The sequence below is a fragment of the Polyodon spathula genome, chromosome 21, assembly GCF_017654505.1.
Source record: "Polyodon spathula isolate WHYD16114869_AA chromosome 21, ASM1765450v1, whole genome shotgun sequence".
NCBI lineage: Eukaryota > Metazoa > Chordata > Actinopteri > Acipenseriformes > Polyodontidae > Polyodon > Polyodon spathula.
Genome location: NC_054554.1, coordinates 11,510,604 through 11,530,106, shown reverse-complemented (window position 1 = coordinate 11,530,106; position 19,503 = coordinate 11,510,604). Strand labels below are relative to the sequence as shown.

General features: G+C 39.9%; 1 protein-coding gene across 1 annotated transcript in view; it reads right to left on the bottom strand.

Moving 5' to 3' along the window:
• Positions 1-1,448: 1,448 nt before the first annotated feature.
• LOC121296705 (low-density lipoprotein receptor-related protein 3-like) overlaps positions 1,449-19,503 on the bottom strand; it is a 38,300-nt gene continuing 20,245 nt past the window's right edge. Inside the window, exons 4-7 of the mRNA XM_041222475.1 lie at positions 10,332-10,537; positions 5,410-6,496; positions 5,084-5,216; positions 1,449-2,981 (exon numbers count right to left, since the gene is read on the bottom strand). Of these exons, the coding sequence (XP_041078409.1) occupies positions 2,172-2,981; positions 5,084-5,216; positions 5,410-6,496; positions 10,332-10,537 (2,236 nt within the window). The 3' untranslated portion in view covers positions 1,449-2,171. The remainder of the gene's footprint in view (positions 2,982-5,083; positions 5,217-5,409; positions 6,497-10,331; positions 10,538-19,503) is intronic.

Genomic DNA, 19,503 nt, shown 5'->3' with positions numbered 1-19,503 from the left:
GTGCTATTTTACCATCAACAGAATAGGTTTTCCTTGCCTGCAGGCTAGTAAGGGAAATGGCGCAAAGTTATTAGCTAGAACAAAACAGAAAACAGTATTTATAAGTTACTTCTTTTTTATCATAACTGATACCTTTTGATTAAAAATGTCACCTATAATGTCACCCTTAAAAAATTACAAAATAAAACTGGCCAGTGATTAGCATTCTATGTTAAAAAGTTTCCACTGTAAACCTGCGAGTCTAAAAACACCAGAACAATATTACCTTGCTGGCAAGACATGATATGTGGTTGAACAAAGTAAATTATTTGAAGTTTTATAATGTATATACACACATAGGAAGCCACTTCTTTGTTAAAATTATTAATTCAATAATAATAATAATAACATATTTTCAGATTTTACAAATTAAACTGCTTCAGTTGTATGAGTAAACAGCTCCCCCCAAAAAAGCAGTTATTATAATCAAAGGAAGGATGGCAATATTTGTTTTGTACTTCTGTTTTGATGCAGTAAATGCTCATGTGCAGTAAATTTACAGTGGTCAGGGTTACACACCTATACAGCCTGCAGTGTTTATATAACTTACTACAGACATGAAGCAAGTACCAATGTTCACTAAGACAGGTTGTTTTGACAGAGATGGCAGCAGCTTTTTAAAAAACACTGCTACAATAAGGTGCACTTTTATTGCACTAATAATCCCTAAAGTACCACAACACTGTGGGAAACGGTTTGGAAGTCATGCACTTTTTCAGTATGTCCGCGTTTCAAAGATGCTTACTTAACCTAAAATTGAAAAACATAAATCCTATGCACATTAATCTGCTTAAAACGATCAATTTGAAATTTTCGCTAGTTTACAAAGTAATCCACAGTTTAGTAACTTTAATGGAGTTTGACGTTGTAAGCTGTAATAGTACCTTTTTATTTATTATTATGGTATTTATTTTGTAGTACCGTAGTTACTCTACAGTACCTCCAAACTGTAAATTTAAGGATGTTAGAAATGGTAGTTTGTGAATAGTTGCATAACAAGCTAAATTACTCAACTTTAAATTAATACATAAATAAAGCTATGAACACTAATAAACACTATGTAACACAATTTTTGTTCCTGGGTAGTAAGTGTTATTTCCTAATTGCTTATGCCTCAAAAGTATAGAAAATGGCTATTATTCAGACACAAACTTTGCTTTTGTGACCAGGACAGTGATATTTCAAAATATCACTATTTCCAATGGGAAAACGGGCAAATGCGTGTCTTTTCGTTCACATAAAGTCAGAAAAAAACAACATATGAATCCAAATTAACATGTATTTATACTAAAGTAATACAAAAATGACTACAAAAGATTTAGAAGTGAGTAGTTTTTCGAGATGTACGATTATACTGTAAATACAGTATAATCGTAAATCTCGAAAAACTACTCACTTCTAAATCTCTTGTAGTCATTTTTGTATTACAATCAGTGATTTAAAATCGACTTGATTTAAAATCAGCCAACCCTGACTGTACACAATGCAAAAAAATCTACGTTGTAGATCTCCCTTTAAATGTAAGCACCAATCTTTTCTACCGTCACCTGAAGAGGAGACCTTTGAGGTCTTGAGAACTTCATTATTGTTTAGGTCGTCCAATATAAGGTATCACATGTTCTCTTTGTCTATCATCTCCGGACTGATACCCCTACCATTTCATCTGTCCAAATATATTGTAAAACATGTTGGCTGCAAATCATGTATTTTAAATTTGAACAGTGTTATACATTTTGAGGTCAACCTATGAGAGCTACTGTCCCATCTCAACCTTCTACTGTATATAACTGTAAATACAGCCAAGCTGCACCAATATCCCTTTAGTCCACCTGACCAAACAAATTTATATATTCAAAAAACTTTTTTATCATCTGACTAACTATGAAAAGGACTGGTGCAGCTGCCTCAATCATTTCAGGTGAGATTCTGTAGCAGGTTGTGAGTGATCATGGAGGTCTCTTGAAATACAATTCCAATTAGAGTGAAACAGGAGGGAGAGGGGAACAACAACAAATAAAATAAATAAATAACTACTGTCACACACAAAATACATGGCAAACATATTTGGCATGAAAGAAATTGTTTAGTCCCAAGAGAAGCTGAAATGCTTTTTAAAATACATTTTTAAAAAATCAGCAAACAAGAAGGGACTCATCATCGTCACTGCTGTGCTGGCTGGCGCAGAACAGCGCAGCTGCTTCTTCTATTGGCACTTCCACAGAGTGGCACCTTTGACTTACATTCTGGCTTCCAGTGAGCTCCTCCTGCTTGGGGTCTGGGCAGCGGGCATGGCTTTGGCAGGGTCGGTTCAGAGCTGGGGGATCACTCCTGGGGTGACAGTATCGACGCAGCTCCACACCGCGGAGGTTAGCAGCCAGACCCTGCACCTCTTTCCTAGAGAGCTTCCGTTTGTAGGAGCTACTGTTCCTCATGGACGCTGATCCTTCGTGTCTGTTTGAGTTGCCGCTACCCGTATTAGGGGCTTCTATACGTCCAGACAGAGGATCGTTGTGGACACCGGCTGCCCCTGCACAGAAGTCACGGCTTACCTCCTCACCAGGTGTCTGGTCCCCAGCCTCGTCTGTGCTGGACTGAGAGGAGAGATCCACAGGGGAGTGTTCCAGGGGCTGGCGGTCCCTGTGGAAAGCTCCAGGCTGACAGGAGGCCTCAGACTCGGTCTCCAGGTCCAGTACCCGGGCTGTGGAGGAGGGAGTGTGTCCGCCGCCGCCCCCCACCGCCTGGTAGCTGTGGATGCCCCCGCTCAGGGAGGTGTGGGAGGTGCTGGGGGGAGTCAGCAGTGGAATCTGCCCCCGGACCCGAGCCCCACGATGGAATAGCTGGCTCCACAGCCGCCCCAGTCTCCTCCGGGAGGAAGATCTCCGTGAGGAGTGCCGTCGGATCTGCCGCCGCATCGCCGTCCTGATGTTCTGCAAGACTGAGGCCTGCAGATCGGAGAATGAAACACATAAACTTGAACAGCTCGGTACAGCTGATTTTACACAACAAAGACAGAACGAAGCCTACCGTCAGTCTCACAAGTTACTGACCAATGTCCACGTATTTCACCTATGACCTCATGATTGTGACCTTCTGTATCTTGTACTTGATTTTACTATTAAAAGTAACCGTATTCACGTTTTTTGTAATTACTCTTCTTTGAAATCGTTCTCATTCATTTATTGTACTTACTCTTAACAGAATTTACCAGAATTTAAGAGTAATTCTCTCAGATGTAATCAATTACTGTATTTTTTATTTTCTCATCTGATTTTGCTCTTATCTACTACTAACTTTATTGCATTTTATAACTCTTCTTATCTGTAATTTTGTCATGTGATTTTATGTAATGTAATACTTTGTAACAATTGTAAATCGCCCTGAATAAGGGCGTCTGCTAAGAAATAATAATAATAATAATAATAATAATAATAATAATAATAGGCATGAAAGGCAAGTGAATTCACCTGCTGCTCTACGTGTCCACTTGGGTTTTGGGCCAGTGTGTCACAATTATTTCCAGACAGCGCTGAGTAGCAGATGGCTCTAGTCTACCAAAACTATTGTTACAGGTTTTCTGGGAATCTGATTGATTACAAATATTCCAAATATTTGAAAGTTCATTTTAACAGGTTTATTCCTAAACTGTTTAACCTTTTGACTGTTCCTGCTTGGTACAAATTGCCCTTTTACATTGTTCTGTGAAAATCTTTGTTAAAGTGTTTTATAGTCACCAAATTGTTCATCATGACCTGGGAAAAACACTGGGTGTTGTCAGTTTCATAAACAGCACTGTGAAATCTTGAACGCTCGCATATAACAAATGACACTGTACGAAATGATTTCTAATGTGTGTTTTATGCATTTATATAGGAGTTATACTAACCGGACTGGAAATGCATACGATGTGAAATTCAGTTTTATACAAGCCTCTATTAAATCTCAAAATATTTCAACTTCACAACGAGATTAAAAACGGGACTTGACGTGGCCACACCTGTAAAATCTATAATCTACTCAAATTATTTCCCTCTCCAGATTAAACAAGAGATGTCAGGTCTAGCATACAATTCTTCAAAAGAAGCTTGAAAGTGGGTTCTGGGAAGTAGGATTAAAAAAAAAAACACAAATCAAATTTACAGTAATGTCTTTTAGAAGGTTTATAAAGTCTTAATGCAATTTCACTAAATACATTTAGAAACTATTACGTAGCATTTCTGCTTTGTGCTTTGGGATTTGCAATAGAAAATACCTTTTCACTCACAGCAACAATACATATGCTTAAATTGGGAACAAAACAATAAATGACATCACCAGGCAATAAGGTTTTGCGAAGACACAGTCTGCAAATCACACTCCTGGGATCCATACAAATCAATCCAAAGCGACATCTACTAATGGGTTACAGTTGTTAAGTTCTTCACAAACAGGCAATATTTCTAAGTGCAACTCTGCTGAAGCTATTTTTAAGCTGTTTACTCCCTGCTAAAATACGTCACATTCCTAATTCTAACCCAGTCAATGACCTAGCTTCCGCACTACACTTGCAAATGAAATGTGGGTTTTGAACTTCAAGGTAGGTGTAACAGCAGGCTAATTCATAAGTTTCTCATGCCTTTGACCACAAGACCACTGGTGTTGACCTGATCCCGCAGTGGACATTAGTCCACATGACAATCCTGCACAACTGACAGTCCCTGGCTGAGAGGGTCAGGACCAAATAGCAGGGGGTGTTCAGGCCAGGAAGGAGGTACATTTGTTGCCCATTTTACCCCACTCAGACTCTTTACTTAGTGGCAACACGATTTCTACAAGTCTAGGCAGTAAACATTGCCCAATATTGAAATGTAAATGCTCATCCAAATCCATTGCCATTATCTATTCAGTAATAACATTTAGTTGGGTAATCAGGTTAAAAATGTTTTACTCCGATCTATCTCATTAACTGGAGGATAGAATATGTTGCTGTTTTTTTTTAATTTTAATTTTTAATTTATTATTACTTTTTTTATTACTGAAATGAAATTAAACATATAGTCAGTCATACCTGAGATGGATTATATACAGGAAAGTCCTCAACAGGGGGTATAAGGCCTTGAGCAATCAGCTGACCATAGGAGGGAGGGGCCTCTCTCCTCACAAACTCCGCCTCCAGTCGGGTCATCTGGGTTTCGAAAGCCCTACACAGATAGATTTTAATTAAAGGCAGGTTTGTTTTAAAAAAAATTGAACCAAATAACGAAGTAATTTAATTCTAGGTAACTATAGCGATTCCAGTTGATTTTCTCAGGGAAATGTCTGTTTTTATGTTCACAAATAAAGTTTCTTCAGATGTATTCTGTATGTAACTCAATGCAGAGTCTGAGTGCTTACCTGTATTCTCTGGTTCTCAGGGAGTATAGTTTAAAGGCGCACCCCAGTGCGATGACAAGCAGCAGCCCGCAGATGAGGCTGCCAATGAGCGCTGCGGTGATCACCTTCCTGGGCACCGCCACCAGGCAGTTGTGCTCGTCGCTGCCGTCTTGGCAGTCCTCCTGCCCGTCGCAGCGCCAAGTCTCGAAGATGCACAGGTTGGTTCCGCAGTGGAAGTTGCCTGGCTGGCAGGTGAAGCAGTTCTTCTCGTCCGAGCTGTCAGGGCAGTTCTTCTGGTTGTTGCAGCGGTCCGGGCCCGCATAGCACATCCCGCTGTTGCCCTCGCAGGGGTACTCGCCCTTTTGGCAAGCGGGGCAGTTCTCCTCATCCTTGCCGTTGGGGCAGTGCCACCAGCCATCACAGCGCTGGTGCTCGGCGAAGCAGCCCTCATCGCTGCCACAGGGGTGCTCCCAAGGGAAGCAGTAACCTTTGACCTGGTAAGTGGCGTTGAAGCCGTGGCCCGCGCTCTTGGGCTTGGCATGGTACAGGACCGTGAGCTGCCCCCTGGAGGACTCTACGCTGGCTGAACGACGGTTGTTGTGATAGGATAGAGTCTGTAGCAGCTTGTCGCTGCGTTCTCCCATGCCGTCGTACACCCGGATGTAGTCGCTGTACCCTAGCTGCAGGTCGAGCTGGAGGATGATGTGCCGCGGATCCTGCGTGTCCACGTACCAGGTGCAGCGCAGGTCTGATCCGCTGTGGTTGCGCCGGAAGAAATCTGGGGAGGCGAAGGAGCCGTAGAAGTTCCCCAGCCGCTTCCCACAGGACGTGTCGGGGCAGTCCTCCTCGTCCGAGCCGTCCCTGCAGTCTTTGTTGGAGTTGCAGCGCAGGCTGTTGGTTAAGCACTGCGTGGAGTGGACTCCGGTGCACTGGAAGGTCCCCGAGGGACACATGGTGGTTTGGGGCTCGGTCGGAGGGGGTGCGCAGCTCTTTTCGTCGGTGTCGTCCCCGCACTCATCCATCGTGTTGCACTTCCAGGCACTGGGAATGCACTTGCCGTTCCCGCAAAGGAATTCATCGGTCTGGCAGCTGCTTTGGCCTTGTTTACCTGGTTCAAAAAGAAAGAAAGACATACAAACAAGTGAGTCATTAAAATGAATTTCCCCAGTATGACAAGTTTCATCCCAATTGGATAAGCTGTTTTTCAGATGGAAAAGTGTAAATTGTGACTGTATCCCCATTGCCAGGGACCTGGTCCCCTGTGGAGGATAGAAGAGCTTTTAGTATCAAGAAAGAGCAGATCATGACCCACAGTGAGTATAGAGACCTGTCTTCACTTGCTCTAATGTGGCATAAAGTAGTCTTAACCTAGGCCCTTTCTAGCTTAATACCATTAATACTGATTGCCTTTTTTTGTCTTGAAAATCTTTTGTTTTGTTATTGTTAGTTTTCATTCAGGATATTTCTCAAGTTCTGCAACATAAAAGATTAACAGTTGTATCTGCTGCTTCCTTATCACTTTCCGTTCAGATTGTCAGCCAATCTCCAATCAGGCCATGCAACCTACCTTACATTGATAAGGTGCCTGGAACTAGCAATTTCAGCAATTGTTTTGAAAAAGCAGCTTTTGAAGTGGTGCTGCAGAATATATAATGTTTATTCATCAAAACAGACATTTGCCATGAACGGTCTCTTTTAACCCCAGAATGTGAAACGGAAAAAACTTCAAGGCATCAAAGACTCATTGCCTCATTTAAATAAGAGGTTCTACATAGCTTAATTCTGTACTGGATCAATTAATGGCAACATATTCCCTAGCTCATTAAGCACTGTTCGATTACCGTACATGTAGCGTTGGCTGCATACCTCAATGTTGTTCACACCATTAAAACGTTTGTTTTATACCACACAACAATCCTATTTTGATCCTTGCCAATACTAGGCAATTACAGAATGCTGAGCAAACACAAACAAATGTTAGCAAACTGATTTTAAACTGAGAAGGAAACAAAAAAAAGTTAACTAAAGGAACTCTCAGTCTATTTCCCAAACTCTGCATATCGTTCTTCATTGATCTGCAAGATAGTGAGACAAGCTGCTGGCATTTTATTGAGGGGTGCAAACTGCAAGCATGAGATAAAAGCTGATCAAAATGTTTGTATAATTTGTTTTCTCTTTATGAATTCACTCTCATTTTCTGTGAACTGTAAAATGCAGATGGAGGCACCAAAAGCTATAAATATATGATCAAAAGGAATGACTTAGCATGTTACGCACAACACCACCACCAGAAACATGATCTATCGCTGGAGATCTATTTTTATTTTGACAAATGTGCTTTAATGGACAATCTACGCAGTGAAACAATTTTATTCAATTTATTTCACAGGCGGCAGAGGCTGCCAGCATATCACTTGCAGCCAAACACCTTCAGATTGATCCGTTAACCCCTTCTGGGCTAGACATCTTTTTAATTTGACTTTTTCTTGTCTACTGCAGCGCAACTGAAATTCTCCAAATCAGAGGTTCTCAACTTGGGGTCCTCAGCTTAAAAAATAATTGTAAAACTATATATATATAAAGGGTTCCTTTGCTGCTGTGGTAAGAGGCAACAGCTACAAAGACGACAAGCATTACACATTTACTTTCACTGTAGTACAGTTTCTTTCTTGTTTGTGATTTGTCTTTTCCTCAATTTTCAGTCAGACGGTCCCTACTCAAAATTGCCTAGGGGAAGCAACCGGTTTGGTTAATGACAAAAAGAAGCTATTGAAGATGTGGGGACAATTTCACCCTCCTAAAAAATGTTTCCTATAACATGTGTTTCTTTCAAAATTTACACTGGAGACCTATATGGGAGGACAGGACAAGATGCATTTTTTTCCTACACGTTCTGAAAATACACAGACATGCTCACATTTCCAAATAATGCTTGCAATTTTTTTTCTATTCTCTTAATACTCTTATAATCATTCCTCTTGATCAATTTGAAAGAAAAAAGTGAAACAATTAATAATAATAATAATAATAATAATAATAATAATAATAATAATAATAATAATAATAATAAATTGCTCAAATAATCCAACACATAAAAGTAGTTCACACAGAACACAAACTTGTAGTAGCCCCGCTACTAAAATCCCATCAATTTGAATATGATTTTACATAATCCCTAACAAACATGATTAATCTATAACGGATACTTTGTATTTCCTAAGGGTGTGATGTCATCTGCCAGACAAGCTGTGATGTTCACTTTTGAGACAGTGCTGGATGAAAGTGTTAAGCAAGGCAGCATTACAGAACAATTAGATCCTATCATATTTACTTCACTTTGCATGACAGAAGCATATCCTTACTGATTATTCTTATCTTAACATTTTTGTGTCTTTCCGTGTTCCCTTGATAAGAAACCTCGGCATGCCACCGTATGTTAATACATGCTGTCGGAAATCACGTTGGAATCACACAAGACTTCTAGGTCCTATTTTGAGGTAGATATAAATAAATGTTTAAAAAAAGGTTTTGTTCTGTTCTCATGTATGCAAAAGTTCCATTCTTCAGCTCGACAAACAATCCAGGACTTAAAGGGTTAAAAAAAAAAACCAGCGTGTCAAATAGGGAATAAGGTATATTACAACACTAGTGACTTTTATTGTAACTTTGACTGTAATCCTGCCAGATGCTGGTAGTAATTCAGTTAAATGTTACACATTTAAAACAGAGATGTAGCTAATGCAGCCGCAGCTGTAACAAGTTAATCACCATGGACGATATGTATTTTTTGTATACAACTGTAAGTCACCCTGGGTAAGGGCATCTGCTAAGAAATAATAATAATAATAATAATAATAATAATAATAATAATAATAATAACAACTGACACACAGTGTCAATATATGTATCCCCAAATTATGACACACTCAATAACTTGTTCTAAAGAATGTCCTAAAAAGCTGAACAAGAAACTTCAAATCAAATTACCATCAGCACAATGGTAATGTATTATAAATTTGTACATTCACCCTTATCACATCCCTTGTGAAATGCAAGTGTTCAACCGGTATTTTTAGAGTGAGATCTTGCCCATTTATGTATTTAACCCCGAATATAAGCCTTTTAAATGTATACAAAATTCAAACCAGTGTTATTGTTGGTATGAGCTTCAAAAAGTCCTCTTGGCAACTCTGTCAGTGTGGCACAGCAAGAGCCCTGCCGAGGTAAGGGGTTGTATATGTGTGAAGTATTGGGTGGGAGTTTATCTCCTCCCTACAAACATACGAAGGAATGTGGCTGGAGATGTCAAATGAATACATGTTTAAATAACTAAGTTTCCAGCCAGAGGTATATAAATAAGGTGAAATGGTTAGTGATGGGGAGAATTAATGTTGGTGAAGGTATGCGTTTTGTGTTCTGTGGTGTATTGTATTTACATCGATGTCCGTGTTTGTTTACGTTCATGAGTGTTTAGAATAACCTTTTGTTTTGGCACATGGGTCTCATGTTTTGTTAAATGTGTTTTGTTCAGGAGTTTCTGTTCATGTTATTTTTGTTTGTTTATAATTAAACGTGCACACCACTGCTTACAAACCTGCAATCTCTGCATCAGTCTCTTCCTGATTACAACAGCCTGACCAGTGATGTCATCCTTACCACAGGAGCCTAATGTGCTTACAGGAATGCACCCTTACCATAGAAGACAGCTACCTGTACCTTATAAACCTTATACCAATTTCGATATTCAAAAGAGTCAGAAAGGACCAATTAGGAATGCAGCAAATAGCATTGGTAATGGAATCTTTTGGACAACCTAGCCCTGTAGAAATAGTTTATTAGAACAAGCAGGACTCGGCACTGGCCTTGCACTGAACTCACCCAGCCCCTCGCAATCTGGAGGCAGCTGATGTAAATGAATTTGGCTCTCTGCTGTGCCTCCTTACCTCTGATGTAGGATAGTCTAAATCCCTGAGCCTGCCCAGAGCTGGCGGTGTCGGAGTGAAAGAATACCCAGACGTGGTCCCGCGTGGAGATAAAGGGTGGGGGGATGACAGAGCCGCACACTCTGTACTCCCTCTTCGAGGCTGGGCCCATCAGGAGCCAGTCTGAAGCACATTTCCGAGACTCTTCTACGTCAAAGTTCCTAAAACTGGGAAGCAGATGAAACACAGCCTAGTGGTTAGTACTGGGAAGAACATGGGTTTTAAACTAACGTCTTTCATCTTTTTTTGAACTTGATATACACAGTGCCGCAGACGGTCTTTGGCATCACCCAGGTGTGGGACATGTTCTCCTGTAATACTGTACGCTGGGTCCCTTGATGGGTGAACAAATGTCATAGTTCACTTAAGCATCATTGCAGATCAAGTCTAACCCACACTGCTGCACTTGTACCTCAATGAAGATGACCATTTCTAAGACGATTACTAGATTGCTAGAATTGTGCACAATCACCAGCCAAATGAGCAAATGATTTTATATTTATTTTTGTATTTTACCACAGTTTTTTCTGCCCAATTTGACATGCACAATTGGAATGTCATCTCCCCGCTGCAACCCCAGTGCTTTTAATATGTGACCCACTAGGTACCTCGTATCATTCTTATATTTTGTGTGCTCATAATTTGACAACCTTCAAGCAAACACCTTCTCTGTTTAATGAAAAGTTAAATTGCACGTATGCAGACTGAGGTGCTACGGAAACTAGACTTTTGCACCGTTCAATACTAAACCTTTCAAAAACACAAACCACCATTAGTACTATTTCCACTACAGAGACGTCCTTCATTTTAACCCATTTCTCTCAATGCTTTGCAACCACAAGTCTAAAATATTATCCAAAGTAGCAAAGACAACAGTTCAGGCCACCAGAAGTCAGAATATTATATATATATATATATATATATATATATATATATATATATATATATATATATATATATATACACACACACACATACACACACGCTACATTGGCATTATATTGTCCCACTTCTTATCTATTCTCTACAGTAACCATTAGCCCTCTATAACAACAGCTTCTCTACTAACACTCGGTTGACTCCACAAACCACTAAGGCAGATTTACGATGTTAAAATAACACTGCCTGTTCAGATCAGATTCAACCCTTGCTGCTCAGAGTAAAATGGGTTGTTTCAGCCAGTGCGCTGATTGTTCAAGAGCAGAACACCTTGTCTCCCAAAACAAAAACATCACAGAAAACAGATCAAACATTGTTTATTAGAAGGTGCCGCTTTTAAAAATGTAAGCCCAGAGTAATGAAAGAGCATTGAGATGAGAATACACAACAAGGAAAGAGTCACACAGGTTTTAAAGAACTCACAATAGTTTGCAAGTAAAGTAACCACATAAAGTGAAATATTTGCTTCTCAGTAGTGATAAAAAGTACTTAATTGATTTTTTTTTTTTTTCCTTTTTTTTTTTTTTTTTAAATATATAATGCATTCATGGGAAGTTGAAAAGGATTGAACACGTTTGCTTAGCTGCTGTGGCACACAGTACTGTGCATCTGCCTGCAATGCAGTGGGATAGGGTCCTGATCAGGCAGTTTATGAATGACTGGAGCACAGCTACAACTAGGGAGATAGAGGTAAGTATTACTAGTATGGCTTTGTTTAACTGCCTCTGTCCAGCTGTAAACTGGCTCTACAGTGGGCTAGTTTCAAAGGTTAGGTTAATGTTCTTGCAGAACAAACAAACATTTATGTTGGTCTTTCTTGAAATGCGGTATTATTATAAAACTTGATATGTGTATCATGGTTATTGAGATATTATCAAATTATCAGTTTTCGTCCCAACAATAGTAAACAGTTTGTTGTATATATTATATAAGGCAAACAACATTCATGACCTTTTATATCCATTTATGAGGAATAAACAAGGTGACACTGTAAATAGATAGATACATTGATGTAGTATTATTATTTCCACAAATGTTAAACAAAAAGATGTGAGGCAGTTAAAATGAAGAAAAAACTAAGAAAAATAAAACATGTCCTTTCAGCTGCTAAGGACACTGCAATTCTAAATAGTGAAATGGTGATAAGACCTCTCCACTCATTGCTACAGTACCAGTGGAGGCAGATTAACTTTACTGCAAGCCAAGCCAACTCCGATTTACCTTTAAGCCAGTAAATGCCTGCGAATTCCCAGTGTCACATGAGCTTTTATCATTCCAGTGTAAACACTGAAAAGATTTCCCTGAAGGCTTGTTTTGAGATAGTTCAGTAGAAGCTGACAGGTATGATTACAAGGCAGGCATGATCATAAACATTGATTGGAGGCATTACAAACCATTGTTGGCTGTATCTGCTCACAGCCTAGACCAAGGTGAACCCTGCTGGGCATTCATGTAATGTACTAAGCTGGAGCCTTTCCTTTGCTGGTATGCTGTAGGATCTAGCTCTCTCTCCTGCAGCTGTTCTGATAGCTCCATATCCGTATTCACACAGTAGGACAAGGGTCATTTACAAAAGAAAATTACTGTGTATGTACAGTAAATATCGGACAGGTGTGAATTTCATAAAATGACAGACAGGGATACCAGACCTTAAATGAAACCCTTGAAAATCAGGCACTCCTAAGTTTTATACAGACATATAATAAAAAAGGTCACCATCTCTGATACCACATAATTTCCACCTGCTAATTCCCCACTAAAATGTTGTATACAGCACAAACTGACAGTCAAAAGTATTACATGTAGTAACACTGTCTGTTAAGATCACATTCAATCTTCACCGCACGGAGATACCGAAGCTAGAATCTTGTTAACAACCAGAGCACATATACAACAACAGCGCACCTTGTTTGTCTTACACAAACGGTTACATGACATAACAGCGAGTCCAAAACCGCGCTGACATCACCTCGGCGGACATTACAGCGACTGCCTATAACACCAATATGACATCACCGCGCAAGGCATTACAGCAACTGCCCATAACAGCACTATGACATCACCGTGACTGACATTACAGTGCCAATCATTACTGCGACTGCCCATAACAGCGCTATGACATCACCGCGGCGGACATTACAACGCAGACAATTACAGCGACTGCCCACAACAGCACTATGACACAACCACACCGAACTACAATTCCCAGAAGACTTTGCGAAGTTCACAAAAGTGTCACTTACCAGGAACTTGGACACATGACGTATTCAGAGCGGGGTTCACGACAGATTTTCTGACTGCAGAAGACTATGGTTTTTTTTTCACCATTCCCATAGAGCTTCATCATAACTAGATTGGTAAATATGATAAGTAAAACCTCCATGAAATAAGTGTGTTTCCAAGAGCATTTTTTATGTAGTTGGGCAGCATATCATATTCTTTTGTTTTTCACTTGTTGCAGATTGATAGTCAGCATGTGTTTTGATTATATATATACACACACACATGACTTGTTTGGATTTTTTTTTTTTAAATGTATATTTTGTACAGATTTGTTTTTTAAATAAAGAGTTTAACTTTATATTGTTGTCCTTGCTTCTCTGCCCTGTCATATGCCGAATGAACCCACTGCTTTCTTTCTAACATGACACTTTTATCCAGAGCAAGTTCGCTTTTGTTGTTTGAAATCCCAATATATACTTCTGTTGCACACATTAAATGGTGATTTCTTGTTTCTTTGAAAATATACTTATTAAAGGCTACAAGAGCACAACACAAACAGAGCAGCGTAACTGTAACAAGCTGAACTGACAGGGTTTTGTTTTGGAAAGAATTGTGGCGGCAGCAAACAAGAGAAACACAAAGGCAGTGTTGGAGCCAAAACAACAGTAACAACAACCTGTTTATTTCTTCCTTGAGAAATCGACACTCTGAGAAATGGGATGGGGGGGCCGCTAGTAAATAAAGAAAAATCAATACACACATCCAAAGTCTTTCAAGGTGCAGGGTAGAAAGATTTAAAAGTTAAGCAAACATAGTACCCGCACACTTCCATATTATGCTCCAAAGTGTTTAATTTTTTATTATATCTAAGATCAACATTTCGATCTGCAAGAGATCTTCATCAAACCTGGTATATACCTGTTTTGCAATTGTGCAATACAAGTCTCACTGACACTGCTAACTCATATTAAAATCTGCATACTGAGGGGGGCAGGGGTAGTTCCTGGTAAGTGACACGTTTGTAAACTTCACAGAGTCTTCTGGGAATTGAACTATAGTTTGGCGTGGGTGATGTCGTAGCGTTGTTATGGGCAGTCGCTGTAACGTCTGTCACAGTGATGTCGTAGCGTTGTTATGGGCAGTCGCCGTAACGTCTGTCACGGTGATGTCGTAGCGTTGTTATGGGCAGTCGCCGTAACGTCTGTCGCGGTGATGTCGTAGCGTTGTTATGGGCAGTCGCTGTAACGTCTGTCGCGGTGATGTCGTAGCGTTGTTATGGGCAGTCGCTGTAACGTCTGTCGCGGTGATGTCGTAGCGTTGTTATGGGCAGTCGCTGTAACGTCTGTCGCGGTGATGTCGTAGCGTTGTTATGGGCAGTCGCTGTAACGTCTGTCGTGGTGATGTCGTAGCGTTGTTATGGGCAGTCGCTGTAACGTCTGTCGCGGTGATGTCGTGGCGTTGTTATGGGCAGTCGCTGTAACGTCTGTCGTGGTGATGTCGTAGCGTTGTTATGGGCAGTCGCTGTAACGTCTGTCGCGGTGATGTCGTAGCGTTGTTATGGGCAGTCGCTGTAACGTCTGTCGCGGTGATGTCGTAGCGTTGTTATGGGCAGTCGCTGTAACGTCTGTCGCGGTGATGTCGTAGCGTTGTTATGGGCAGTCGCTGTAACGTCTGTCGCGGTGATGTCGTAGCGTTGTTATGGGCAGTCGCTGTAACGTCTGTCGCGGTGATGTCGTAGCGTTGTTATGGGCAGTCGCTGTAACGTCTGTCGCGGTGATGTCGTAGCGTTGTTATGGGCAGTCGCTGTAACGTCTGTCGCGGTGATGTCGTAGCGTTGTTATGGGCAGTCGCTGTAACGTCTGTCGCGGTGATGTCGTAGCGTTGTTATGGGCAGTCGCTGTAACGTCTGTCGCGGTGATGTCGTAGCGTTGTTATGGGCAGTCGCTGTAACGTCTGTCGCGGTGATGTCGTAGCGTTGTTATGGGCAGTCGCTGTAACGTCTGTCGCGGTGATGTCGTAGCGTTGTTATGGGCAGTCGCTGTAATGTCGTAGCGTTGTTATGGGCAGTCTGTCTGTCACGGTGATGTCGTAGCGTTGTTATGGGCAGTCACTGTAATGTCTGTCGCGGTGATGTCGTAGAGCTGTTATAGGAAGTCGCTGTAATGGTTGGTGCGGTGATATCTGTGCTGTCTTGGACTTGGTGAAGTCGTGATACTTACACAAGAGACACATCAAAGGACAGAGATACACCATTGTTTAGGCAGATGCAGGAAAGCAGTGTATGCTTTTAAACAACTATATGGTAAATGGCAGAAAAATGAAACCCTGCTGAAGAAATGCAAGTGTCAAAAAACATCTATCTATCTCCAGAGGATTTATACCCTGGAAGGCATGGAGAAAAAAATTTAATGATTTCTTTTGGTAAGGTAAACTAATCCATTTACTTTTCTAAACACCTCTGAGCACAGACCCGTGTAATTAGTGTTAAAAACCACCCACCTCGTATCTGAAGAGTAAACACTTATATTATTAACCAAAAAAAAAAAAAACAAACACACACACAAAAAAAATAATAATTTCAGAAGAGCTCATCTCACTACTTCAGCTTTTCACTTCTTGACATTAACCCTATATTCCCCCTGCTGCCAATGTAACTGCTTTACTGCTGCAGTACTTATTTATTTATTTGTGTATTTATTTTCAATCCCTCATGCCATCCCTGCCATCTCACACCTTGGTGTACAAGTAAAGCTAAACCTATTTGATAGCACTGTCTGGAATACACATGGCATTGTAACAGGACTATATATCAGAAGGCTTTTACTGATAGGGTTTCTGGATGGTTACAATACATTTCAAATGTATTCAACAATTTCATTTTTCCACTGAATTTAAAGCCATGCCCCCGTTAGTCCCTTATACAGAAGGCCACAATTTCTACATTGTAAAAATTTATCTTTTGCTTCCTTTGTTTTCACATTTGCATCGCCAAGCAAATTCTGTTCAATTAAATGACAATTTGCTGACACTTATGTAGTATTTCTGGTTTCCTGTTTAATGAGCCATAACTCGCACTGACACTCCCACTGCAATAACCAATAATAACAACTAATATATTGGAAGAAGTTACATGACATTTTTAATTCCTATCTTTGTATCAATTTGGTATCAGAGCTTCATTTTCTAGGTACTTTGATGCAGAGGATGGACTACAATTCCTTTCTGCTCCTCTTCTGGCTTTAAATATTGTTTTTTAGGAACTGTGACTGGAGACACAAGTAGGGCAATAATCAAGTCTGGAAGAAACAAAAGCATGTACAAGTTTTCTGCAGCAGACATTGACATTTTAGTTAAAGGTAGTTGGCGGTGTGGCAGGGCAAAAGCTCTGCCGAAGTACCGGGATGTGTGTGTGTTGCTTATATTAGTTGGCAGGGAGGGAGTTAAAATCCACTTAGCAAAAACACACGTGGGAATGTGACTGGAGCCGTCAATTGAGTAAATGCCAGGGGTGTATAAATAAGGTGGTAGACGGGTGGTGAAACAGTTAGTGTGTTAGAGGTATGTGGGGAGTGTTTTTCGCCTTCTGTGTTATTTATGTTTGAGGTTTTTTGTTTGTTTTTTTATAGTCCTATTGGTTTGCACCTTGTTCCTGTTATTTTATTAATGTGTTTTGCTTATTCACCCGCCCAGCCATCCGTGACAGGAACTCATACATATCTATTAAATAATGTATTGCATTTGTATGTTCCCATATGCTCCAATTTGCCTCAAAGCATGCAGACTTGAATAATACACATCAACATAGTTATCATAATGCATTTACTTAAAGGTACAATAATTTTTATTGGAATACTATAACCAATAAAATGGTACAGTGGTTAGCTAATATTTCCTACTTTGTATTCATTGTTTAATGCAAGAGCCATCTTTAAAAAATATTGTCTTTTAATACTAATCACGTATCGCAAAGCTAAACAACGCAGTGAAGACTGAAGTAGTTTAGAGATGGCGCTCACATAAATGGATTCAAGTTGAAACAAATGAGCAAAATTGCACAAGTGGGTCTACACACAGGATTCAATACACATGGGCAAAAACAAGAATTTCTGCAAATATACCGTATGGCAATTTTATTAGACAAAGATTAGATTAGATTAAAAATTAGTCAAAACTACTTTATGTCAATCAAATTACTATTTTCTATATTTATATACAAAATATATACTATTTGTTACCTTGTACATTAAGAGTTTTTCAGAAATATCGATTTTCAAACCAGCTGGTGGTGGGCCTTACAGACACTTTGAAAGTTTTTGCTTTGCAAACTTTGTATAGATTTCAAGACAATGCTTGTACACCACTGAAACTGGCACTCTGAACTAGAAGAACTGTTACAGTGCTAACTCATGCACGTTTACTTCTCATGGCATTGTGATTCAACATTCTATGATGCATACATTGGGGCAGAGTTAGTAATCCTGCAGTAGACTCTTTATAAACACAGCAAGGATTCCAAATCCATTTAACCCAAGACCTCTCTCTGAAACCCTGCTTGCCTCTGGAGCAGGAGTAATCTGCTCAGTCACTGATCCTGCTATACTGGCAAGAGGGACCAGAAGCACAGTAAAGCTCCCTATCACTAAACACTGTGTGGAGCACATGGGCAACATTAAACAGGATAGCAGGAGCTGAAGTAATGAGACACAGCTCTGGTTTAATCCCCAGTTTACAATCTGATTAAACTGTGCTACAGGAAAAGAGCTCCTTTGTTCTGCATTGCGGGTCACAGCAGCTGTTCACCTGCACAGCAGGGTTATCTAACCCCCGGAATGAGTTATGAAGCCTTGAACGTCAGGGGAAAATTCTCCTCATTGCTGTGCGGCTCAGCTACTCAAAACATGCATTAACCTGTACAGATTTTTCATTCTTTATTACATCTGCACCCGAGTGCCTGCCTTTTTTTTAATTTTTATTTTTTTTTACATGTGATGGTGATGAACAGGCTGCTCTGAAGTGGCTGTGAGTGCTAGCCGCTAAATCAGACAACATCGTCTCATCACAGAATAGAATTTATTAGCAGTGCAGAACAGGCAGCTTTGTGTTTCCATGCCACCAGCAAAAGACCATTATACAGTAAAACATTGATTGAGGGAAAAAAACACCTCACAATTGAGTGCACTTTTTTGGAGAATCCTGGTTTGCTTGCATTGTTGGCACTGTAAAGTTACCTTAAGGCCCTTGTATTCAGTATTAAGGCAACTATCAGCAGTCCTAAACTCTAAGACGACCACATATAAGTTATTTTTTTAGAAAACAAATACATTTTATATATGTGTATATATATATATATATATATATATATATATATATATATATATATATATATATATATATATATATATATATCACACACACACACACACACTGTGTGTGTGTGTGTGTGTGTGTGTATATATATATATTTATTTATTTTTTTTAATATTCCTGAGTACAGTCTTCATTTGTGCAATTAATATTAAGTTAATATATAAGAGACGTCATTTCGCACAGTTTGAGCAGCTTAGCTTTGCTGTCCTCTCGTGCCGTTAGCATGAGATTACATCTTATACAAGAAGAAACACTCTACACACCAACGTATTCACTTATTGTATCAGTCGTTATACCTTTAAAGTAGAAGCAAACCGTAGCAGTGTGTTCTTGTGTAACTCATTCTGGGTTTACTGCAGAGGACCCAGTCATAACAATGATATGGTGAGAAAAAAAACAAAAACGTTGGGGACATTGTAACATGAAGAGGTAGTATTATCTTTGTGGGCTGATGAGTTAATACAGAAGCAATGGGAAGCAATATGAAGAATTGCTTTGACTTCATGTCAGCCCCTTCGAAAGCCCCAGGGAGAAATGACACTGAATGTGGTTACAATTTAAGAATCTATAATTGTCTTCCTGTTGTGTCATACCTACCAAATGA